We start from the raw sequence: 26,491 nt of genomic DNA, 5'->3' as shown, positions 1-26,491 counted from the left end.
GATAGATTTTGACTGTCTTCTGGTACCTCAATAACATGGTGACATCTGAACTCTGTTATCAAAAACTTCGCTCGTTGCTTTAGTCTTTATCATTGACCTGGCTTCTGTAGGGAATAAATTAACACAGGTGAACTTGTAGCACTGATTTTTGTGACTAATTTATGAGGATATTTTGAGTAGGGAGAAATTTGTACCTTTGTCCTGAGTGTTCATTTCCCCTTTCTTACCAGTAGTTCTTTCCTCAGTGTATAGTAAAAATTCTCAGAAGAAGATCAGTGGTTGGGAAGGGTTCACTGAAGTAGCTACAGGCAAACATTTGTGTGCATGACCCTATCTTGTTTTAACATCTAGTACAACACAGTTAACATAAGGATGATAATTTCAAACAAAATCAAAAAAGTGTTTTTTGAAAGGAAGGAAAATTGTACTCTGAAAATACGTTGCTTTAAATTGAACAACAGAATATTTTTACACAATGTTTGTTTTTTCATAAATTCCATAATTATGTGATGTATGTTTACAACAAGGCTTGTATGGATTTCAAGAAGGTTTCAATTTTTCCATTTGTTATCTCTAGTTATACAAGCTAATCTTTTCCTAGGAAATCAATGCTTCAATTGTAAGAAACCCACATGCGGTGGTACAGGATGCAAACTAGGTCAGAATAAGTAGATAACATTTTGTTCCAGGGTTCATGAGTCTGTCTAACCCCCTCTGGGTACAGATTATGTTTCAGGACATTTGAATAACAGTATAAAAAAATCAGTTCCCTTTATAGCTAAATGAACTATGAATTAAATTTGTTATCAGATGACCAGTAGCTGCTAAGCATTTTCCAGCTGAATAAGCTAATAAACCTATTTACTCTTTCTGCACGAGCAAGCACAGGCCCATTAGCTGCAGATGCCTTCAGCAATATTCTTTGACATATAGAAGGTCATTCTCCTTTCATTGTCTTCATATCTTTATAGTTTAATGGTTAGCAAAAAGAACAGCTGCAATAGTTTTATTAAGTAGCTAATTAGTAATTTAAAACTGCAGTTGTAGGATTTTTATCCCCTTTAACCTCATTCTGATGGATTAGTGCTTTATATGCATTTACTTTGAAAACTCTGGATTTAAACTGAAATCACCTGTAGTAATTTAAATTGTCAGAGGCTTTATTAAAATGTGGTGGCAAAATACCTTGCTTATTAAAAGACCTCTTCTTGCTCTTCTTTTCCTTGCTACTCAACATCTGAGTGTTTGCTGGCAAGAACTCTGTCAAGGGATGGATTGGGAAGAAGCTAATGGGTGATTTAATTTGCCATAGGCTCTGACAAGTACTGCATACTTTCCCCCTTTGTGACAAGATAGCAGGACGGGTTCAGTTTTGTAATAGACTTTTCAGGAACTGTTGCACCTTTTCAAGCTTCTGCAGTCAGGATTACTGAAATGAGAAGGCATTACTATCAGTATGACCATGTTTTCTTTGGTGATTATAGTTACGGCTGCTCTGCTTGCTTTCTATGCTCTCTTGCAAGTATTTCCCAGAAGGACCGTTCACAGCACGAGTTCATGTCACAAGAAACATCAACGGGAGAAAAAAAGAACAGATTTTGGTTTTGCTTTTTAGGAGGGATAAACTTTTTGATGCTTCTTGTTGAATCTATGGAGCATTGCTTCTGGACCTATGAGCTGTTCTGCTTGATCGGAGCAACAGTCGTTTTAAGTCTGTATCCTACAGCAGGGAGTAAGAGGTACCTGAAGGAAAACAATATATTGGCACCCACTCCATCTAGAAAAAGCTTTTTTGTGTGCTCTTCTCCCTACTAGAGAGTTTATTATCCTGCCTAACAATGCACAGTTGTTCCTATCACTGCCTCAATTGTCTTTTTTTTCTCTTTCTTTCTTTTATTACTGTGCTAGGTAAGCTCCTCAAGCTTATAAGAGGGATTTAAATGTCTGCTTACATTTCCTTGGGTTTCTCAGTTTTCTGTCACACCTCAATTTGCTTAGAATGATGTCAAAGTTTCTACAATGCTAATAGTATATATGTATATATTTAATTTTAAGTAGCGATATTTAAACTTTATTTTTGATAAAAGCTACTAGAAATACCCATTAGTTAAATGACAGTAAATCCCCATTTTCATTTGTTTTTCTGCGTTCTTCAGAGATACATAGCTGTTCATGCTTTAGCGGGAAAACACCAGAAATAGCATGAAGTTACCGAAGTACTAAATGAAAATTAATATCAACAGGAAACTTTCTCACCAACTATGTGAGACATTGTCAAACCTCCTACCTTAGGGTGACCTATTGAAAAAATGTGGCTGGTTATATTTTTTCTTGTTGCTGGATCAGTGCTGGGCCTTGCTGTACATCAGGAAATCTTCACCTTGTTTAGCCTCTGTTTGTGTTGACTTCGTAGAGCAGAAAGGCTATGCTGTCTCGGAGCTTTCGGCATACTTGCTTTTGTTGTGGGTAAAATGTGATCCAGATCTTTTGTGTTTGCTGAAGGCCTCTTCCTGGTGTTAGTACGATTCAAGTGGCTGGTCTTGGACAGGTCCTTAAGCTGTTTTTTCTAGATTCTGCAGGTAATGCACGTGTTGGAAGTTACAAGCTCTTGTATGGTATGGCAAAGTGTTTTTTCAATGCCTTTGAAGTTCTTATCTCAAAACTTCTGAAGTATCACTTCATTTCCACAAATGTTTGAGAGTTTGAAGAGCTCTTATGTATGAACAGTTTTATATATAAATACATAAGACCAGATTGTGCTAACAATCTGCTGATTTCCACACACTATCTATTTACATTCTCTGCAAAACTGACCTCCAGATGCAGTATTTGAAAGCTCACAGTATTAGAGTTGTTCTTCCAAACCGTTCATTATTCTGTTAAACAGCTATCGCGGATTCTCATTGTATTTTCTGAATGTGGTGACCAAGGTGACAATAAATAATTCTTCAGTTTCTCTACATCCACAGTGAGCAGACAATCCCAGAAATTCCAAATAACTGAGAACATAAAAATCCTTGTTCACACTGGAGGAGTATAGTTATAGTAGAAACAAAACATTTGAGATATATATAATATACATAAATAGTATATATAATATATATACTAAATATAAATGTATATATAACATACATAAATCACAAAACCTAACATAAAACATGGTTTTAGAATAAGAACAGAGCTTTAAATAGAGGCACACTACACACAACTACAATATTTTTTGTCAATCTTCTCAAAGAAAGTACCTTTCTTTTACTCTGGAATTTCATGTAGAGAAATTTACTGATGCAAAAAAATAGCTTTTACTGAAGTATATGTATAACCTTGTAGCTTCTTAAGCAATTTTTCAGAAGAATGCTATCGCAAAATCAGTTGGAAAAGGAAAGGGAGAGGAAAGATTCAGGGACTTGAGTCAATCAGACCTTTTGCTGTGTACCTTGTGACCTATACTGCACCTTTAATGGGAACCTCAGAAATGCTGTCAAGGGTCTTGACATTGTAAAGCTAGCTTTCTCTGACCTGATATTAGAGCAAACAGCATTTGAAAATATAAAAATGTCGAAGTGATTTGACTGAAACAAATGGAGTTCCCAAGCTAACTTCCCTCCTGCTCCAATGGCCTTGCAGGTGGCAGGGGTACTTTCCTTCCATCTTGCACCCAGGCCAGGAAATATTCAGTTGACTTCTGCACTGTAGCAATTGTGTGCCGTGCCTTCTTGATCCCTGGGGGGTCTGTTTCCTTAGGGCCTGCCACAATGTCTGTGCTCTGACAGCCATAGCTGCCTGAGGCCTAACTACCGTCGGCTGTTAGCTGACCTCACCGCGTCCGTCTGTCCCCCTTCTGGTCCCATGCTGGAAGCCTCTCTGTGCTCCCCGGGGAGCAAGTCCTGCCCTTGCTCCATGCTCTTCACTAGGTGGATAGTGCAGCCACCAGAAGACAAACAGGAGTTTTCTTCCATCATTGCATCTGCCCAACCAAAGTCTTTTAAAAGAATGTAACATTGCATACAGTAGACAAATAAAATAGGCATTGTCCGTTACAGTCAAATAGATTTTCCTTTCTTTAGGGAAGTTCAGCAGATGGTTTGGGGACCAGACTCTGAAACTGAAAATCATAGTATGCTCTCTTCTTTGTAATTAATACACTGACCTTTTTAGGATGATCCTAGGTTGTCTTATGAGTATAATATAATCACAACTTCTGATTCAAATTCCTTTTTTTTTAAAGTATCTGAGTCCCGTACTTATAGGCAACAGAGAGAAGCATGTGTCACTGAAGACAGTCCAGGATTTTACCTCTTTGACACTATCTATGATGCTTATTTCTAGATGGATGATTCACTAGGTGGAAATTAGGGAGCTATGCAGTGTTTGGTTTTCCTTGGGGACCCACTGGAATTAAAGCCACCCCTCCTCACCTGAATGCTTCATTTTGTCACAGTACTATCAGTCGCTGTCTCCTCGGTTGTACCAATCAACTCTTTCAGCACAAAACCTCTCAGTTACCATCTCTTACCAGCTTTGCTGTGTTTTAGCAATTAAAATAATAACGTACTTCTGAAACATTTATACACGGGTTTCATGTGAGCTGTTCACACAGTTTCTGTTGCTGGTAGGCGTGGTCTCAAAGTCCTTTCCAGTCAGAAGAATCAGCACAGTTTCTGTATGCTTTTGCAGGAGCAGTGAGAGGCTGGTGAAATGGGGCTGACTGGAGTGTAAATGTTGTGAGCAGTATCTGAGTTCTTAGCTCAGTGGCATTAACTGTGATAAAAACAGAATGTAAGGTTGTCCTAGGGAGAAAGTTCTTCATCCTGTACCTTATTTTCATGGTACCTCATTTTACTAAAATTGTCTTAAATATTAATAATGTGTATTTTTAAAAGTGTTAAGCTTATATATTTTAAGGGATAGCATTCCTGAATGAAATGCTAGTGGGTGTCCCACTGCTGTCCAAGCCATAGTCCAAGGGAGGAGGTAAATAAATTATCTTGATTTCTTCTTTTCCCTTCAATCCTGTTACAATTCCTCAGAGTTCTGTTTTTCTTCCATCATTTGTGATTAAGGGCTGCAAGGAATACTACCCAGGCAGAACTCCCAAGGAGAAAAGAAAAAACCCTCATATTTTACCTAAGTTCTTACTACAGCTTTTATCATGATGATCTTTACAGTGTCTTCCTTTGTTTTAGATAAACCAAAGAAGGACATCCTAATAGCTGTTTTTATTGCTCACCTTAGGTGAAGACCACCCGTAGCATTCCAAGCTTCACTGAAACTTGGTATTTCTAATAAGTCACAGTTGCATTCATTGGGAATAGAGAAACTTTCTAAATAAAAATAACAACAGTGGTGTGCTCAGAAATAACATCAGTGATGTGCTTAGAAACAAAATTATTGTGTTAGTAGATGCTAATCACTTAAGGCCAATGAAAGAGCAAACCAGGGCTTTATTTCCACAGCCTGTCTATAAGCAAGGGATAAATTGCATTTCTATTGTTATCTCAGTCAGGTCTAAGCTTATAAAAATAAAATGCAGAATTGCACATACAAAAATCTTTTTTTATGTCCATTGCTTTTGCTGTGGTATTAAATTTTTTATCCAACATTGCTCTTTTTGGTCTCACGTTGCTTTAACTTTAATAGAGAGTTTCAAGTAAGCATCATGCTGTAGTCTGTAAATGAATCTTTTTTTTTTTAAACAATGCAGGTACTTTATTTAGGTTTTGGTGTTTTCCACAGTGCTCGCTGAAGTTCATTATTGCTTGTAATTATGATATTCCATTTTCCTTTTTAATTCATTTGGTCTAATCTGAACCAGCACAGGAATTGCTTGAATATGTATTGCATTATGTGTCCTGAAATATTCCTTCATGAGTTCTTTAAGGGACCTTTTAAACTTGTATTTATTTTTATTTTAAGCTATTTGTACTGCATTGAGATTCCTCTTATCCTGATAAACTAGAAAATACATAGATTTGTAAACTAACTAATGAGGACCAATCTAACATTCATTCACAATATAGCTAATAGATCACTGTAATGAACAGAACATACTCTTTCAGAAAAAAAACAAGGCAAGAAAAGAACTGCACAGAACACCCAGCTTGTCCCCTGCCCCTACAGGGTCAGCGATCCTGAGAAGATGTTTACTTCAACCTGGTTTTCAATTCTTCCAGTGGAAAAGTCATAAGATTACCTGCAGGTCTGTTCCTCTGTTTCATGATCTTTAGTGTTAAGAAGTCCAACTAATGTTTGACCTGAGTCTTCCCTGTTTCGCAGTAAGCTTATTATTTTTTTCATATGAAATCTGAAATAGTTTATTCCTTCCCTTTAGCAGCACCTTTTGTGTGCCTGTGTTGTGCCCTGTTACTCTTATCTTTTTAAAACATAATGGAAAATACCTCTTTCAGTCTTTCCTCATAGGTCATGTTTTCTAGATTTCTGATCACTCTCTCCTCTGTACTCTCTGTACATGGAGAGTTGAATCTGTACACAGGTGTGGCCTTAGCCTTCACTGGATGTAGAAGAAGAATGACTTTCCATATCTTATACCTTATGTTCTTGTTTATACATTCCACTAAAGAGCTTATTTTTTTTTCCACAGATAGCATGATATTGTCTCATATTTAACTTTTGGTATACTGTAGTAGCAGATCACTTTTCTATAGAACAGATGCTTTAGGCAGAACTGCTGTGCCTAATATCTTGCAATTAATTATTCCCTGAGCAGGCCAGTAACAGAGAATTCCTTGATCTGGCCATTCTATATTTTATATTGTTGTTCCTTTTACACTGTATTACAAAGGAGAGCTTCAACATGCTGGTAAAATCTCAAAATTTGTTGACCTTTGTTAAGCCTATGCATAGAATTTTTTTTCTCCTCCAAGACTGAGGACTCAAAAATATGGGTAATGTTGAATGTAATGGAATATAACAATTTTATTTTTAAAGCTATTTTTGATTCCAGCACCAACTTTAAGTACTAGGTACCAAATTACCAGATACCATTTTGAAAACTGCCCTCACAGTTAGACTTTGAGATAGTATATATTAATTATACTAATGGAGATCAATGTGATTCCAGCTTTTTGAAGTTCTTTATATGTAACTGATTATACTTTTTATTTTTTTCCTATTGGCCAATGTGGAACAAGGTTATTGGAGAGAAAAAAAAGGGGGGGGGGGAAGGTCATATGAAGTATATTATTTTCTCATTCTCTTATTTTTAAGTATTTTGTCCCTTGTTCTTCAAAATTGTTTGACAGAATATTTGCAAAGCCTCTCAGCATTCCAAAGGTTTTTATATGAATTTTTAGTATCTTGTGTATAAAGCAAAACATAATCAAATAATTGCTTAAATGAGGTGAATCCCTCCACACAATACCAAAGATATTGCTAAAAATTAGGAAACCTTATGAGGAAGAGAATTAGGGCACATATCCTTCAGTAGAACCTAGGGGCAGAATGGAACAGAGAGAGAACCAGAAAGACAAAATGGAAGGGGACCTCTGGAGGCATCTGGTCCAAGCCCCTGCTCAAGTAGGACCACCCTGAGCTGGTTGCCCAGGACCATGTCCAGGCAGCTCTTGAAGATCTCCAAGGAAGGAGACTTCACAACCTCTCTGGGCAACATCTGATCCATTCCAGGATTAGTTTTCCGGGGAAGCAGTCTGAGCTGTATGTCAGAAGCCGCTGTTCCATCACTTCAGCTAGTCTGTTACTCACATTACCGTAACACCGAACTATTCTCTTTCAGGCTTAGCTCTCTTAAGACCTGGGTGGGCTGCCCACGTAGCTGAGACTTGGAGAGAAACCTGATGAATTGTCAATGTCCTAATATCTATCTGATGAGAAAAGAAGTGTGATTTAGAAGTATGTGTGAAGAGGAAGAGCAGGGGCCAGGGACTAGGCACAACCTACCAGGGAAGAGGAACAACAGAAGTGCATTGTGAAGAGAAATGGGTGGGGGCAGAAGGTGTCTGTCTCTAGGGACAGGAGCAAAAAAATACTTTTTACTATTGATGCTCTTAATGGCTTAGATCCCATTTTGTTTGTTTTAGTACAGAGCTGAATCTAGTGAAGAAACTTCAGATGCGATAGGGATATTCTCAACAAAAGTTTAAAAAAAAAAAAAAGAAAAAGGAAAAAAAAAAAACCTTACCAGTTTTAGCAAATTCTTGACACTGCCTAACATGGTTGGCTAAAATGCTGCTTAAATTAATTCAAAATCCGTTCAAAAATTGGAAAGCTGGAAGTTTTCTTCAGAGTATGGAAGGATTTGAAAAACAAGTTTTGTAGTGCTGCCTCAGAAAAGAAGGAAGAGGTTAAAAAAAAAAAATCAAACTCTTTTAAGGTTAATCGTGTCTCTTTTGAGATTGTAAAGCCAGTTCTGAGAAACTATCTTGCCTGAGGCTGCTGACTTTAGATTTCTCTCATCATTAATCTCTCTTACATTGCGTGTCATATTCAGTTGCAGTAAGACAATTAAGCTAAGAAATGTGGAAGAAGGATATTATCCTCTCCACTTTACATCAGTGCAATAGTGTTTCTAACAACTAAATCACTGCAAGATTTGTAGGACACACAAAATATAGCTCCCTTTCCTGAAAATAATTTCATTGATAATAAGTGCCTGAAAACAATTGAATCTTTTTGAACAAGAGCAGTAAAAATTACATGTTTTATTATATTAACAACAGGCCTTCTCAAAGAACGTAATTGTATCAGGTTAAATGCACAGTTTAAAGTGAGGACAAGAATCAGCAGTTTTTTTGGCTGTTTTTCTCCTTGTTTTTATTTCTTTCTACATTTTTATGTTTTAACCAAAATTCCTGACAGGCCCACTATAAAATAAAATGAAAGAAACATGCTACCAAAGTCAGTTACCATTGCCAATAGAAGCAAGTGTTGCTATCCTTAACAATCAACTTTGAAAATGTTTATTCATTTTGGAAAATCCAGAATTTGTTTATGGCTCACCTCCAGAGTTGTAGATCTATTTTTTTTGTTTGTTTTCTTTTGGTTTGGTTTTGTTTTATGACTGTCATGATATGAAAATTAATGTTACATGAAATTTCATATTAATAATATACCCAGATGAAAGGACATTGCTTTTATGAAGTTTATCCAGTTCATTGTGGAGTCAGATCTATTTCCATATCAGAGTTGTTAAAAAAAAAAAAAAGGAAGTTTTCATTATTATTATTTTAGGTGTTTTGTTAAGTACAGAACATATATATTTACGTATAACATAGACGTGTAGTTTTACATGAAAGCCTTTGTCGTTTAGAGAAGGTGAAATCAAGTTACATACTGCAGACCAGGCTTGGCCTTCAAATAGTTATTTTATAATACTCTGATAAACCTTTTCCTTCCATTTGAAACTGCTGATTTTTCAAGACTGCCTATCCCATACAACAAAGCAGTTGCAGTGGCATTTTCCTTGGAAAAGCTTTTTGAGGACAAAATGGAATTAGTCAAAGTGAAATGGACCCATGACAATTTGGCTGCTTGCCTATTTGCATTTCATTGCATTAATTATTCATTAATGTGCATCTCATAGACATATATCCTGGGTTTAGGTATGATAACATGATAACTGTTTGCCCTGTTTTACCTGTGAATCCATGCAATTTATAGTAACAATCAGAAGAGTCATACCCAGGATTTAGGTTACTATTAAATAGTTATTTCATCTAATGTTTGATTTCTACAGGTTTTAAATATTCAACTATTTTTGATGGTGATCCGTATCCTGAATGGGAATAATTCCACTGACTTCACTGAGCTATATACTGAAATCATTTTTTTCCTCTGGTTATATTCCATGTGAGAAAACGTTGAAAATATGCTCGCACAAAACTCAGCTGAAAGAATGCTAAACCAACCGAGTGAAGCAATCAAATCTGGAAATGCCTATGGGCAAAAGCCAATTCATCCTTAACTTTGTTCCCTTGTGCATAGAGATTTTAATTATATTATCACAAACTTTTTCCCATGAAATCCACTCCCGTTTCATTTTTTTCTTTCTGAATTCAGTGCAATTCTTACCCTTATGAAATCAAAGGGAGTCTTGCAGTCATTTCTGTTCCACCTCTGGCATCCATCACTGGAAACATTGACAACTTTCTTAACTCACCACTTCAGAAGCTGAATATTGTTCAGTGAACAAGACAGGAACAACACACTGTTGTGGCACTCATTGTGTGCTGCTTTGCATTATAGGTTGTTGACCCATTCCTGTAGTCCTTTTAAAAATGGTTGTCGTCCCTTTGTCTCTCCATTCTGGTTGTGGAAAGAGGTCAGTTAGTTAAGAAGGCAAGTTCTGTGATTATTTATTTATTTATTTATTTTAATTTCAGTAGAGGCTTCCTCTCAGGGTAAGATATGCAAAGAAAGCAACAGCTTGGCAATATAAGGACTTGTCAACTCAGGCCCTGAAGCACTGTAGCTATGTTCAGATGGCATTGGACTACAGCTATTAATCTGGAAATGGCTTATTGGCTTGGATGCACTGTGTCATGAATGTACTACTTTATGGTCAGTATGTGTGGAGCCAAAGGGGCTCTGCAATGTGCTTGCTTTTGCTCCTGTATCCGGTGTTAATAAGCCAAGGCACGCTCGTGCTTCTTGTACACTGCCACATACATTGCTTGGAATCAATAAACTCTCCTAATTTCCATTGCTTCCTTTGACAGCTTGGCTAATTCATACATCTCTTTGTTGCATGGAGTGAATCGGTAAAACGGAGTAGCTTATTTCGTGTTCTGAAGTTTAGTGGTATGTGGCTTTTACACGGTTCTTAACTCCTTCTAGGCCCTTTATGCTCCTAGCAGGGAAAAAATACATTGTCTTTTTTATTATTTTTTCAGTGAAATCATAACAATTTTACAATTAAAAGTTTCTGTAACATTTTCCTCCACAAAGTTGTCTTTCACAAACCTATACCACAATCCATCTATATCTTGAATACTGTGATATGATAGGACACGAGGAAAACCTGTACCTGCTGCTCTTCTTATTGATGTCACTCTTGAGAAAACTTGATAACAGCAGGACTGTGGCTAAACATTTTCAAAGATTTAATTAATTTTAACACAAGCTCTTCAGACATTGCCACAGGCTTGAAAAGGTTTAACTAAATATAAAGTTTGAAGAAGCAGTGAGCAGTAAAGAGAACGTAAAAACAAAACAGCAGTCACCATCTTATTGCAGCATGATCTTTTAACATCTATGTCAAGTGATAATTTTATAAATATTAAGAAAAAACATCCTTCGTTTCCAGAGTGCACAGAGCAGTTGCCAGAGCATGCTAGTTTTCTAAACGAAGATCCAGGTGAGAGATAAATACTCAGTTTGCAATGGAAGCTGACTTCATGCATGTGCACATCATACAGCTGGACCCCAAAAGGATGTTCTTCTCAAAGAAATGAAGTCCAAGTATTTATTGACCTGACATAAACTCTAAACCTCCTACAGAATACTAATTTTAAATAACAAAATGATCCACTTTAGCTTCAATGATTTAAAAGCCCTGAGAGATCTGTGCAATTATTCTTTCAAATAATGTGGAAGCAGAATTAATGCCAAATAGCATTACTTACATTTGTGTAGTTTCACTAGTGTAGTTCTCAAATTATCGGTTTCAACTCCTGTACCATTTACAACAGATTTCTTATGCTTTCAGTTTCAGTCCTTAAGTTCCTTAGTCCTTAAACTGGTGATAGACTTGTCTTACATGTAGAAATTCAGAAAATTTGTAGGTTTTTTAAATTAATATTGAACAACTTTTTTTCTTTTTCCTTTTTTTCTCTGTATGTCTTATGTAGAAGCATTCCTCTAGCACTAATCAGTCTTTCTAATATACCAGTTTTGCACATCTCAAAAATATATGCATAGACTGTGCCAAATTTCTTCTGACTTTTCCTTCTGAAAAGACATTATCTGTTGGCACACTCCTGGGCTTGCCTCATTGAAACGCTTCATTGCCTACACTTTTAATGATTTATTTTTTTTTCTTTGAGTACTTAAGTAGCTGATTTTTATTTTTTTTTCCTACTGACTTTTGCAATTCCAACATACTTTGAAGACTCAGCTTCTTTAGTATAACAGGAATTACCATAATATTCAGTAAATCACTGAGCCAGCTGTGTCATATAAGTCTGAAGTTGATGCTTTACATGTCAATTTATAAAAATAATTATTTAGTCCCTCTGAAACCAGCCAGGGCATCAAAAGCTTGAAAGAATAACAAGTGCTTGGTTTAATCTAATGAAAGGAAAAAAGACAGGAGAATGAACATGAAAGAATACCCATGGCTTGGCCAACAGAAGATAATGAATGATATATGAAAGACCAGGACAAGCTGAGCACAAAGTTGAAAGTAACCAGACATGAGTTAGAGGAAGGGCAGTTGATGCTGAGGTGAAAATTAGAGAATTATCTTTTGGTTAGAAATGGTTGCTGATTGAAGAGCTTACATTTATATAAATTTCAATGAAAGGAAAAAAAAAGTCACTAAAAACAGGGAAGTGCCAGAGAAGAGGCATTTCTAGACGACAAAAAAAAAAGGGGGGGAAATAAGAAACTGAAAGAATCTGACAACGCAAGGAAGCACCTTCTGAAAGACATGTCAGAGTGTTTGACATGAATAGCAGCATGAAGTGGAACAGTTGCATTTCACAGGATTTCTTGCCTTCCTCATGCAGAAAGCAGATTTAGAAAGGGTCTGAAATAAAACTGAGCAGATATATTATTTTCCGGTTTACTTCTCAGGAAACCATTTTTTTATTATTGTATTGTTAAACCTTTGTGTGAGATTCCTGCCTCCAGAATTTCATCAGAAGATTTTATAAACCTCTTAGTATTTATATGAACAGATGAGTTAATTTTTTATTTATTTTTTTCTTTATTTTAATTTAACATGTTTTTTTACTTAATCTGTTACATGGTTTTCTGGTGTGGAAAATTTAATAGCTTGATATTTCTGAAAGTCAAAATATCCTCATATCATGATGTGTATAATGTCATTGCTTCTCCATGGTCATGGAATGCATATATTCCAAGTTAATGCAAAAAAAAATAATTACATTTTCATATGGGAATAGAGCGTGATTGAATGCATAGGTCAGATTCACCTAGACTCAAAACTCTACCAGCTATTTGCTGTCACATACTGAAACTCCACCTACAAGTAACAATTTCTCAAAGGTTAAACGAGTGTAAGTAACCCACGGCTGTCTGTTAGCAGCCTCCTTAATTTGGAAATTGTGTTGTGGGATACAACACAAAGGCCCGTGTGGTGGTCTTTAGACAAATACGGAAGGGTTATACACGCCCTTTCAGGCAGTGAGATAGAAATCAGCTCAGACCTGAAGTTCAGGCTTAGGTTATTAGCTCAAGAATAATGCTGTAATGCGTAACCACTGCACCACAGATCCTGGATGTGTTCAGATTTTCAATTTGGCCTGACTGCACCTACTTTACAAATGTCTTTAAAATAACTTGGTTAGAATTAAGCCGTTCTCAAAAGTCAGTTGTTAATTGTTCAATGATCAGCTGTGCATCGCTTCAAAAGTCTTACTTAGCTTAAAAATGTTTGTAGACATGGTAAAAAATTAGTATACATCAAGAAATTAATTCTTTCACGTCTTTCATGCCTATACCAGCTGCATGAGAGGAAGGGGAAAGTGCAAATATTATTTTTATTGATGTTTCTGAGAAACTTTTTTGTGTGGGTGTTTGGTTCACAAATTTACGCTGCGGGCTGGAGCAGGCTTTAGGAGCTGTAGCACTGGCAGTCAAAGCGTGCCTTCCTCAAGGCACTGGGTTTATTACAAGTGGTGAGGATAGCACACCTCTTGTAGTCCTCTGGCTTGACACAGGGCATCCGTGGTGAACTGTGGGGGGTTCCAAATTACAGTACACTTACCACGGGTGATACATGTCCTCCATCGCTGCTATCTAAATGCTGCTGAATGCTGCCTAAATTAAGTAGCTCTGCAGCAGGGCGAAGTGGGTGCTGCTACCACAGCACACAGCACGGCAGGAAAGCAGGGCTGGAATTTCTGCCGTAATGTACTCTGGGTTTCCTGGTGAGAGCTACTTTGGAAAGCATTAATGTTCAGATCTGGAGATGGCTGTATGCAGCTGTAGGTTCTACAACATATTTTAAGATGTTATTTTAAAACCCTGTATGGAGTTTGGATAAAGCGGTCCCGAGGCCATGATTATACTGGGAAGCAAGAAGTAAGCAGCTCGCTTAAGATGAGCAAAAGAAGAAAATGGATTAATGATGGCTTTCGGAATATAAGGAAATGGTTTTTGTTATTGGTGTTGTTTTTCTTATTTTTTTTGAAAGTGAGACAGAGTAAAGAACTGAGGAAAACAGAAGTTGTGGAGAAAGACAAGCAGACCACAAGCTAGTTCAACTGGCCAGGGTCAGTATATCCGCCCTCCCCCCCTTTTTTTTTCCTTCAAAGTATGTTACCCACTATGACCCTACTGAAGGAGCTCAGTCAAGACTAATTAGACTTAAGATATGTTTACGATCAACTCTGTCCACTATTCCAAATATTTTTGGATGTAATCTTTTTTTTTTATGAATGTGATATGAACTTTTATTCCTTACAGAAGGTGGTGGCATTTTAAGACAAAATAATAAATACAGTTCCAAGAACACAGAAATTAATTTATTCTAAGGAAACTAAGGACAATACATTTAATTAATACTTGTTATCCAATGGAGGAGGATGCCAAAAAGTTAACTGTATTTTAAGAGAGCATTTGTTTTAATAGGATGCTTTAGCAAATCTGGAAGTGTATTTTCTTCATTTATCACGTTGTTTTGAATAGAATATTTTTGAGATATTTTGCCTTTGGTAGTATTACCAGCTCTTGTGATTTTTCACAACTCCTATATTTGGATAGGTTTGCATCTGGAATAACAGGATTTTAGCTCTGCCACTCGCTGCTTCTGCTAAAGCATATTGCACAGGATGGGAGAGGCTGCATTGCCATAAAAGTGCCTTCTGTGTGAGCTTGTGTGAATGGTTTCTGTAGATGCCTAGGTGTATGGAAGTTACCAGGAAGTTAGTACGATGCTGTGCCTCGGCACAAACAGCTGGGGTTGGCCTCCCAGCCATGTGCCAGTGGGTAACTGTGGATGTGCAAGTGCAAGGGTGAACTGCGTGAGTGAAGACACACATAGGCAGTGTGGAGGGTTACCTGCTATTAATGATAGCGGGTGGGTTCTGTTAATAAGAGCTGCTTTACTAAAAGCTCTTCTAATAAATATTGGCTGTGACCTGTCTCTCTCAGTTCAACCCCCACATCAGGAAAAAGGAATTTACAACAAAGTAGACATTCATTTCTTGGTTCTTTCAAAATTGGTGTTATTTCAGAGAATCACTGAGTTTGGAAGGGACCTATGAAGGCCATTTGGTCCAAGCCCTGCTCAAGCAGAGCCACCCAGAGCAGGGTGCCCATACCCATGTCCAGGTGCCTTTTGAAGATCTCCAAGGAGGAGACTCCACAGCCTCTCTGGGCAGCCTGTGCCAGGGCTCTGTCATCAGTACAGTGAAAGTTCCTGATACTTAGACAGAATCTGCTGTGTTTCAGTTTGTGCCCATTGTTAAAGTTCTTGCTGCAATATTAAACTAGAAGGCAAAATTTAAGACTACAAGCATCATCCTATATAATTATCCCATGATTTTAAGAACCTGGAGAAAATGACTTCTGCTTCGGAGGCTGACAGAACAGTATTTTTTATTGTTCAGGACTTTTTAACTAGCTATTTCAAAATCTGCAGCTATCTGATTTACCAACAGCAGATCAGCTAGAATTCCATGCCCAAATTATTCACATACTGTACTCATGTGTCTTAGTTTAGAAATCCTTGCTTAAAGATATTCTCATGTTGAGATCCAGCTCCAAATACTTACAGTACAGTAAAGATTATGCAAGTAGATGTCTGAACTCTCACTATTTAGAATTATTAGAGATCTTATCAATGACCAGAGCTGTTCTAACTCTTCCACTGACCAAATCTGATTTCTAGCTTTCAATGTAATGAATCGACTGCATCTCAACTATTTCTTCATTGAAGCTAATGGAAGCTCAGATACTTTGCTGACATGTTGACACCTCTGTTGAGGAAATGTAAACTTGAACCTCACTCTTAATGATATCATGGAAAAGAAAATAAACCTTGGTTAATGTTGTAGGTGTGGTCTACCTGTCTCAATATGATGCAAATTTTAATCAATAGATTAAAGGTTGAATCAGAGAAATGATTTTTTACCTTTTTTTAACACTATACTATATCTTCATAATAATATGTTCATCTGTTTCCCTGTATTTTTCTTTGAATTATCTCCAACAGTAAAAACCAGTTCCAGCAACCAATGCAAGGGAGAAGTGGTGTTGTAAAATGGTGACTGTACGATTATGAATTCCTGAGTGCAATCTTTAAGCTCATCCCTTTTTTCATCGTTGGGAAATACACATAGAAAAGGTTATGTTCACATTAAAATGATAATTGTATTGTTAACAAGATTAAAGGCAAATGAATGCAATAATATATCAATGAAAATAAGCAAGAGCTGAAAACAGTTTTACTGCAGTAGGCTGAGGGCACAGTGGCCAGGTAATGTAAGCAGTGCAGATCCCAGTCTGAGCAAGGAGGCTGGATAAGAATTGCTTTACCTTCGCGAACAACTTTGTAGTGAATAATGCACATAAATTTTGAAGTGGAAGGGAAGTTTCCCCCTCTAGAGGCTAATGCAAAGAACTGCTTATCTACTTCTAGTTCAGCCACTGGCTTTAGTTTTGGGTAATGACAAATTAAACCTGGACACTTCCAAACTGACAATCCAATTCAACACTAGGTATTATATGTCAATGTTTTTCACCGAGCTAATTGTCAGAGCTACACTTGCAACTTGTGATAAATGGAAACCATCTCACATCTTTACCCACTGCAGCTGCATGTCAACTCTCTGCTTTCTTCTTTGTGATCAGCCTGTTTATTTTCCCTCCTTCATATCCTCAGTTTTATGAGGGGCTGGACTTCTCAACTCTCTTCTGGTTTAAAGAAGACGCAAGCTTTGCAGTATTCATGGTCTGTGTGTTCTGCACTTCCACCATGGCTCCCAAGTTCTGCTGTCCAGTTGTGGGTTTTCAGTGAAATAAGGTTTGAGTCCAACTGCGGAAGCTTAGCAAAGCAGAGTCATTCAGTTCCTGCTGGCAATATATCTGAAACACTTAGAAATAAGACGATTTTGTTTTTGAAAGAACATAGTTTAGAGCTTCTCCTAACCTTTATAAGCATGTACCAGTTCCCAGATGTAGTTTGTATTTCATCGTCTCCCTGACAATCCCATGGAGAGTCTTTGATGTTAAGTGACTTAAATGTGCTCTGTACCTTAAGTATGTTTTCCCTTGTAACTTAAAAACTGTCCATCCCAATTCTTTTGTGTTCATACTCCCCTGATGCCTGTCAATGGTACTGTTGTCACAGAAGGCAGCTTCACTGTGCTTTGGTATTTTGCTGTAAGCACAGCGCTAAGGGTACCATGCAAGTGGAAGTCAAAGGTTGTGTGCTGGATGATTGTGCAGTGTATGTTGTTTTTAAATAGGAGGAACAGGACCCTGGAGGCAAAACATAGACAGGACTTCATCTTTGCTAATCAGCGCTGAGAAAAAACAATTAGCTTATTGGCATGAAAAGCTTGTACCATCTCCAATGTCTGTTGCCCTGAGCTAATGAAATCACTGTGGCATACCAAAGATACAGCCTGCTGAGAAGTACATCCTCTTTCCCTTTTTAAAAAACATGCTATATAATATAACTGGAAGACAGCTTTGTCTTCAAATCACTGCTTTTTCTACTTATATAAATGATTTATAGTATGAATCAGGTATGGATCGCATGAATGCAATTCATTGCTAATTGCTACTGAGGACATGGTACCTATTTTTCCCTAAAAAGGGGATGGAAATGTGTTTCGTTTGCATGTTCTCCATTTCCATTTCATATTCCTGCTCTTTGCTTAGAAAATCTTATGTATGAAAATAAAATTGGATGATGCAAAATCAGGGCAATTCATTAGATAAATGGAATGGAGGAAAATTGCATTCCACCTGACCAGACTTAATTGAAAATCAGTTCAAGAAACTGAAAAGCCTTCAGAACAATTACAGGAAATGTTGATTTTTCTCCCATTCTTTGAGTGTAGAAGAGTAGAAGAAATCTTATGGCAGAGACTGAATGCCCCAATTGTTTCAGTCACAGCAAAGGTTTGATTCCATTGTAACTGCAGTAATTGCGTGCACTGAAGTCTAGCAGGGAAATGTTGCACACTGTATTTGTCTTTCTATGGGAAACTTTACGTGGCCTGCCTATGCTTTGTCAGCTCATATCAGTCTTAGTGAAATGCAGTGATGGAAATGGGCCATGTGGACCATGATTTTTGAGTTCAATATCCCATAAACTTGGTTTCAGCTAGTAAAGTAGGTCTGATTTTATTTAACAGTTCACATAGGACACGTGCTTGGGTTAAAAACTACCTCATTTTCACCTTGTGTTGGTTAACTTGTAAGAAATCAAACACATCCACAATTCAGATCTTCAGCTTGATGTGTAGTGTTATACAGGAGTGCTGTTTTATGCTGGGACAAGCGCTTAAATAATTTACATTGTCACCTGCATTATTTTCAGAATGACATTTTTGCAGTGATTTCTTCTGCAAGTCTCAATATTTTCATTCACTTTTAAGAAATAAATCCCACTTTTTGTTGTTTTTGGTTTTCTTTTAAGTCCCAGTGTCTGAGTAGATATTACTCTACTGCTATAGGTAGACTATATTTTTTTTCATGCTTGTTTTCCTAGATTTTTAACGTTTTACACTGGGGCACTTGCATGAGTAAAATGATATAGAACAGATGTTTTTAAACACATTAATGCCATGGCAGAATGTGCAGCCACAGCACGTGCGCGGTGACAGCAGTTTGGGCAATTCAAGTATTAAAAGGTTGTTTGGTATGGCTCAGATTTGTGTGATGGCCACATCCAGTCTCAGTACTTACAGACAGCAATCACCTCATGGCTCCATTTACTCCGTTTATGCATAATCTGTGTTTTTATGGGGCCACAACATTATTTTATCTCAGGCTCTGGAAGGAAAAGCGCTGAGATTTGTTCTTCTTTTAGCTTAGGTTAGGATAAAGTTTGACATGATAAAGCTTGTGACCCCACGTGCTTGAGTGTTAGATAGTGCATTGTGTTCACTATCTTGGAGTTTGGAAAGTATATTTATCACATTTTGGGTTGTTTTTCCCCCATGTTCACTTACAACATTGAGCATGTTCTCAGCCCTCAGGAAATTTATCTCATTTGAACGCTTATAAATTATTAAAGCCAAGCACACGTCCCTCCTGCCTCAAAGGATTCACTGGTAAATACTTTCTCACTGATATTCAGAATCAGTAATTGTATTACAAGAAATTCAGGATTTCTGTGGAATCAATCAGTAACCAAGAATCTTGATTCTGTTGACTGTTCCAACAAGAAATGAAAATCTTTTGGTTTAGTTTTAGATGGTTTAGTGTTTATTCTGGTTTAATGCTGGCAGACAACTCAGTACCACACAGCCGCTTGCTCACTCTCCTGGGGAGCCAGGTGGAATGGGAGAGAGAATTGGAAAGGTAAAGGTGTGAGAACTCATGGGTTGCGATAAAGACAGCTTACAAGGGAAAGCAAAAGCCACATGCACAAGCAAAGCCACACAAGGAATTAATTTGCTGCTTCCCATCAGCAGGCAGGTGTCAGCCACTCCCAGGAAAGCAGGGCTCATCACACAGAAAGGTTTTGTGGAAAGACAAGCGCCATCTCTCCTCTTCGTGGCAAGATAAAATGCGCCCCCCCCCCCCCCCCCCCCCCCCCCCCTTCCTCCTCCTTTCCCCCAGCTGTCCTGGCTGTGTCCCCTCCCAGCTCCTGGTGCACCCCCAGCCTGCTCGCTGGCAGGGCAGCAGAAAAGTCCTTGGGTCTGTGTGAGCACTGCTCTGCAACAACTGAAACAATTATTTTCATTAAAAATCCCAAACATAGCATCATAGAAACTGGTATGAAGAAAATTGGCTATTCCAGCCAAACCATGACAGTTTAAAAATGGTACAAGAAGTTTCTAAAAAAATGCAGAGGTTGCCCAGCTACTTTTTTCCAGGCAGTGCTTATAGATACATTCAATTCCTACAAAAGTCAAGTGAGCTCATGTATACATATGTTAGGTTAGATTGGTAAGACACGATCTGCCTGTTGTGCTCTCCCAAGAGAACCCAGCAACTGCATCCCTCTCCCATCCTGCTTGTGAGATGGGAAGGAGCAGAGTCTGAAGGTCACACATGCTTTATCCTGTCTTGGTAAGCCAATTGGTTATTGGTGGACTGCTCCTGGCTCCAGAGCTTGGTTTCCATGTAAGTACACCACCTAACAAAGTTTCTTTGGATGCATGTATCTAAGAATTAGTCTTACACCTTCGTTATGAAATAGCAATCCTAGCTGATATTGTGAATGTACCTTATTAGAGCTAACAACTCTTTTAGTTCTGGCTATAGATTTAAAAGTGAATCTCTGAGTATAACTCTTCAAAGTTACTAAATATGTCTCTGGTAAGATCATGGAATGTCAAAAGGTGGGGCAGCGCACTACAAAGCTGCAGTTCTGGTCCCAGTGTGAGCTGGGGAGGAGCTGTGCTGGTGTCACTGGTGTGCCTGCCTGCTCTCTCTTCAGGTGAGGTCAACTAGTGAAGTTCTAATTTATGTTTTTTTGGGTCAGTGGGAATGCCTCCAGTTCTTTTTTCTTTAATGCTCCTGCTTTTAAAACGGATAGTTTTTGGAAAAAGTCTGAAAGAATGAGCAGTAGGATAGACAAAATGAGGTTTGTTATTTGTTACAGACAAGAAAGAAAATCTTCCTTTCAAAATGTATGATTTAAAGAGCTTTCAGCAGATTTCTAATTATTGCTCATATGTACAACCTTAGAACAAGTGCTTATACTCATGATATAAGCTTCTGAAAGAACAGGTTCATTAAAAAAGTGTAAAATTGTCAAAAATCATTGTCTGTCTTATAATAGTAAAGTAAATTAGCTTCTCATAATGTTCAGGACTTTCAGTTTTACCTCCTATTTTACATCTGTACTAAACTATGGAGAGGGAAAATTCCATATTCTAATGATGACTGTGCTACTTTTGGTTTTCATATATTTGATTCAAATTTGATATTGGTGATAATGTGATATTTGGTGCCAGATTTGATTGTGGATTTGTTTTTTTAATATTAAATTAAAGATTATTTTTTCATTGTTTTAATTTCAGATTTGGATTCTCTAACAGGGCATGCATTTCCAGGTAACGTGGACAGTTAGATTAGATTATGTTAATGTCATGTTTTAAAATGAGTTTATTCAGTTTATTTGGGGGGATTAAAATTTAATTGGTGTGATTCTTACAGCATTTTGTTATGTCAAAATTGTCTTGATAGTTGTTTTTTAATTTCAGATAAATGTAGAAGAGAGATATTACATGTACTAGTTTTAAAATTAGAGTTGAAAACCTGCTTTAACTACCTGTTAACTGTAGTATCTTTAATCTTAAACCAACTAAGGGGGTAAAAGCAATGATACAAAATATCAAATTCCAATGAAAATTTTATAAATTTATTCAAACAGGCATGTGATTCTGTAAGGAAGAATAAAAAACACCCTATAATGGCTAAGCAAAGCTAAGATTCAAGAATTATAAGACACTTTCAAGTTCTTTTACTAGAAATGTATAGGAAACAGGTTTTGAACAGTAAGAGCATCATTTTCAGTAGAGAATCAAGAACAGAGGATAATGCAATTATGTTTATTCTCTTAATTCTACTGTACACATCCATTTTTTTATGCTGTGTGGAAATTAACTTTAAAAACAGTCCACTCAGTTAATTAAAAACTTTAGATTCTTGCACCTATAATGACTTAAAAACTTCAAAAATTTTGAGTTTGGAATTTTTCAGCAGAAATACAGGAAAGGAGAATTTGATGCTTAGTGATCATGTGAACTTCTGTGTTTCTTGAGTCAAAGTTGTGGACAGGAAGAACATAAATGAGCGCTCTTTGTGATAAGTCTCATGTTTTGCAAACATGCAGATGCTTTCTGTACTCAAAATTCTCTCTTGAATTTCCTTGAAATGAATAGGTAGTAAAAACTAAAGCATAATTTTCTTTTTCCAATGAGTTTTCAAAACAAAATTTGTGAAGATATTTGTCATTACAAAATTATTGGTCTTTATTATATAATTAGCTTCTAATTTGTCTACTGCATAATATGATATTCCTCCTTCAGTTGCCCTTTAAACAGTAGTCTATAAAAATAACAGGACAGTAGCTGTATCTGAGGTTTTCCAAATGTTTCTGCATTGTAGGCATTGGGTATGCTGTAAGAATCTCAGTAGAACAAATGATCCAAAAAAAAATAAAATTAGAAGTTCATCATGACATTTGTTTGCAGTGTGGACCAGATCTCAGTACAGTCTGTGAGGGCTATTTGTACTCAAATACAGCAACAGACCAAGTGAAGTCTGTTTGAGAAATCTGAACTCTGTAAGTGCAGATTTTGCCATTTTCATCCCAGATGAGGAGACTATTATTCTGAGTCTGGTTTGGTTTGAGTAAGGATGCTCATGGAATAATGTACTGCTTAACATATAAATCTGATCTTCATGACTGCTGTCAAATATGCATGTGTCACCAAGAGAGACATTGAGAGGAGCAGCATGAGTGCATCTCTTCTTTCCCCTCCTTTTTTAAAATTGAGTCTGCTTTCGTTTTTATTTATTTATTTTTTTTACATAAGTATTTTATGATACTAGATAGTGCTATCATGGTGTGTGAGATTCTTACTTTGAAATACAGCAGTTCTAACATAATGACCAATCCTGACAACAGAGCCTTACACTAAGATGTATACTAGAGAATTATGGGAAAGAGAAATCGTCTTTATTCTATATGGAAAATGTCCTGAATTAGAGGATAGGAGAATTATATTCCTGCATTATATTGCAGGTGTAGCTGTGCACAGCTCCATCAAATGGCCCATTGGCTTGCACAGACAGAAATATCTTTGAATCTAACTCTTTGTCACAAAGGGATGCAGAAGAATACTAGAGGTAGCTGTGAAGAATAAAAGCCTGGAAATGCGGATTTGACTTAAATAGATCTTCACTTGGAGACTCACAGAGTGAACATGCCACTGTGCAACTCACGGAAATCACTAGAAGAACCATTTCTCATTTTCTGCTTTGTTTGACAGACTTGAGACATACTCTTTTCACACAAAAGTATAATAGCAGCAGAATGTCCTGTCTTGTCTTCAGCTTTACTTGCCTTTAATAATTAAGTCATGACAGTATTCTGCTAAAATAGTGAAGATTGTGTGGTTACAGACATAACTAAATTAAACACCAAAAAGGATGCCTAGGTGTCTAGTTATAATGGAAATCACAGACCACTAAATTCATCCTGATACCTGTGCATAAGTATTATAACTAGTTAGGCTAAAGCATGTTAATTTTCAGGAGACAAAAGAGATCAAGGTGTTAATTACACTTCTTCAATATCAAGGAGTTAATTAGATGAGATATGCCCAGATGATCTTAGAGTATTAACATATGATTTGGATCTCACGCTGAACAAACACAAAATAAATTCAGTTGAGATTTCTATTTATCTCACCTTGGGGAAAGCACTCCCTTTGAGCCAGTCCAATAAGATTTATTAACAAGACCTCGAAGGGTATGGTAAGCCAATAGTTTTTCATTTGACCCTCTGCCAGTCCTCTGCAGTGGCCAAGCATGAAGCGGCTCTTTTCCAAAAGTCACGTAGCTGCGTTAGCACAGTGTTGAGCGGGAATGAATGCCAAGCCCTTAGCTGGGCACACAGATTAAACCTGGTCTGCACTGACCTGATCACATAGTTCCCAGTTCAGAGGTGGTTTGCATCCAGATGGCTTCAAATTCAAACAAAGTGAGCTCACATTAGGATATGACTGCTTGGACTAAGAAAAAGTACTTTCCCTATCACCACTAGCCACTACATCAGCTTCCCCCGTGTTTTCTGTAGATGTGGGCAATCTCTGTTACTTCAGAGACAGATCAGGACATAAGCCACACCAAAAAGTTTGTTTTTTTATGTCAAGGGAAAAATAAATTCTTTATAACCCTTGCAGTTGATCAGCTGAAACCCTAAAGTACGAGATTTGATTATAGTCATTGTCTTAATGCAGAGCTGCAAGTGTTATGGGCATGTTGAGAACTTCCAGAAGCTGGATTAAAGCATCTCTTTTACAATGATATCTAATCTCGTCCTAAAGCTCCAAGCAATGGCGAGTCCACCAGCTCCCCTGGTAAGCCGTTCCAATATTTAATTACCCTTAGTGCTAGGAAATTGCATTGTTGTGGAAAGGTTGCATTTGTCTAATTTCAGTTGCCAGTCTTCCTTTTGCTATGCCTTTGTCAGTAAGACTGAAAAGTTTCCCTTTCCCAGATATGTTTGCTGAATAAGTGTCTATGAAAAATTGATTATTTGCAGTGACCTGTTGAAAAGCCTATGTGCACAGAAGCTTGTGCACCATTTTTGACTGTGCCATCTGGCCTCATGAAGTTACTGACCTACAAACCTTGCATCTTCCATATCTTTGTACAAACACAATTTCAACACCCCTACTACAACTAAAATTTTATATATAGCAATCAAGGCACCTTTCAACTTTTGTTTTGCTAAGTTATGTTGTACTCTTCAAGGCTCACACTGTAAGACTGGTTTTCTGACAGCTGTCCTAAAAGCTTTGTGTTTTTTTTTCAAAACCTATGAGAACCATAGAGAATCTATTCATGTAGAAATTTTGAAAATGCTGTGTATAGAAGCAAAGTCATTTCTTTTTTGTACATAATGCCTCCTTTCTCTCTGCCCCTTTTTAGGCATTTAGATACAGTTCTGAACTGACAGCTCAGGTTGCAATGACTGTCTCTGTCAAGCAATCCAGTGTCAATCCCAAAATGTAGCTGATAGACTAGGAACGAATGGTTTTCCCTCCAGTTTGATGTGGTTGACAGAGATCAGAAGTGGAAGGGAATGTTTACTGAAATAAGCATTCTTTATATGAATAAGCAGCACATGAGAGTAAAAAATTAGCAGCTTTTTCCAACCTGCTCATGCCTATGGGGGCACTCAGCTTTGGGTGGTCATTAATCTGAAGAGGAAGGACGAATAGCCAGCATGGCTCTAGGGAGGAGGATAAAAAAATGACAGAGACTTCAAAACATGCAAGAATATGTATTCTTACTTTAATTTTCATGATCCTGCTAATCAGAAAATATGGTGCTGTCAATCGACTATAACCAAAGGCTTTTCCTGAGTGTTCGTACCGAACTACTCAGGTAATTACATTCCTTCTTAATCCCATAATGCCTTCACAGCAGAACCATGAGAGATCTGGCTTTCAGGGTTTTCTATCCAAATGGTAAATGTGCCACAAAACTGACCAGATTATAATGACCTTACACCCTTCCTCTGATCTTTACCTCCCAGAGCAGAATCTCCCATGCTGTGTGTCTAACCCAAGTCCTTTGTTGTCACATTTTCTCAGTCTTCTGTTTGTTTGCTTTAAAACACATTTTGGTGGCAGCAGCTTGTCCAAAGCAATTATTTGCTTTCCTTATGACATTTTTTCATGGGTAGTGAGGAAGAAACAGTTCGGATGACTCTGTTTCTTACTTGAAGGATAAGTTAAGTAGTTGGTATTGAAGTCTTCAGATAAGTACATAAACTATGGTGAATATAAAGGTAAAATTGATGCATCCCTGACTCACAAGGGAGTGTCCTTAGGAGTGGACTGCTCACTCAGAGTATGTCTGTGTGAGTACAGATCTCGCATTCCCTTTCTGCACAATAGCCTAATTCTTTACGTGAGATGGAGAATGGCTCAATCCTCTTGTAGACAGAGGCAGCAACAACAGATATTAAAGGAGAAAGGTTGTGTTTCAGGTCTGTTACTTTTGCATATTCAGATGTGAACTCAGGCCCTTCAAATTGTAAAGGTACTGAGGTACTTATTTCTACACTAAATTATGCCCTAGTTCATACACATCCCTATACCTAATATCTTGTACTAGTTCACTTAACAGATTATTAATGTACCTTTAACACATTGGAGAGGGAAATTAATAGCAGTTTTCTGGTTGCTTTACATTAGCTGTGAATGAGCCTGTGAATTCATATTCTGAATCATGTATGTATTAATTGGTTGTCCGCTGAATTAGGAATCTGCAGTAGTTAGTCAAAATGTGTCTTCTACCTCTCTGTTGCAGTTTATTTTAATTCCTCTTTAATATGTCTGGAGTGTTTTCTTCTTTACTTACTAGCACCCCAAACTAAACCTTCAAAACTCTTTAGTAT

At 37.3% G+C, this 26,491-nt stretch overlaps 1 protein-coding gene across 19 annotated transcripts in view; it reads left to right on the top strand.

Moving 5' to 3' along the window:
• Positions 1–26,491, top strand: part of DLGAP2 (DLG associated protein 2) — a 467,238-nt gene that overhangs the window by 278,473 nt on the left and 162,274 nt on the right. For 7 of the 19 annotated variants that reach the window (XM_066994828.1, XM_066994824.1, XM_066994825.1 and 4 more), the window contains one exon: positions 21,372–21,404. The exons of 8 other annotated variants lie outside the window; for them this stretch is intronic. In XM_066994828.1, the coding sequence (XP_066850929.1) occupies positions 21,372–21,404 (33 nt within the window). Of the gene's footprint in view, positions 1–21,371; positions 21,405–24,320; positions 24,441–26,491 lie in introns of all 19 variants that reach the window. 4 more of the 19 variants (XM_066994832.1, XM_048051728.2, XM_048051727.2 and 1 more) reach the window with 1 other exon arrangement.

Source organism: Anser cygnoides, chromosome 3 (genome assembly GCF_040182565.1).
Source record: "Anser cygnoides isolate HZ-2024a breed goose chromosome 3, Taihu_goose_T2T_genome, whole genome shotgun sequence".
Classification (NCBI taxonomy): Eukaryota; Metazoa; Chordata; class Aves; order Anseriformes; family Anatidae; genus Anser; species Anser cygnoides.
Note: the sequence above shows the minus strand (reverse complement) of the source record. Positions and strands in the feature narration are given on the sequence as shown.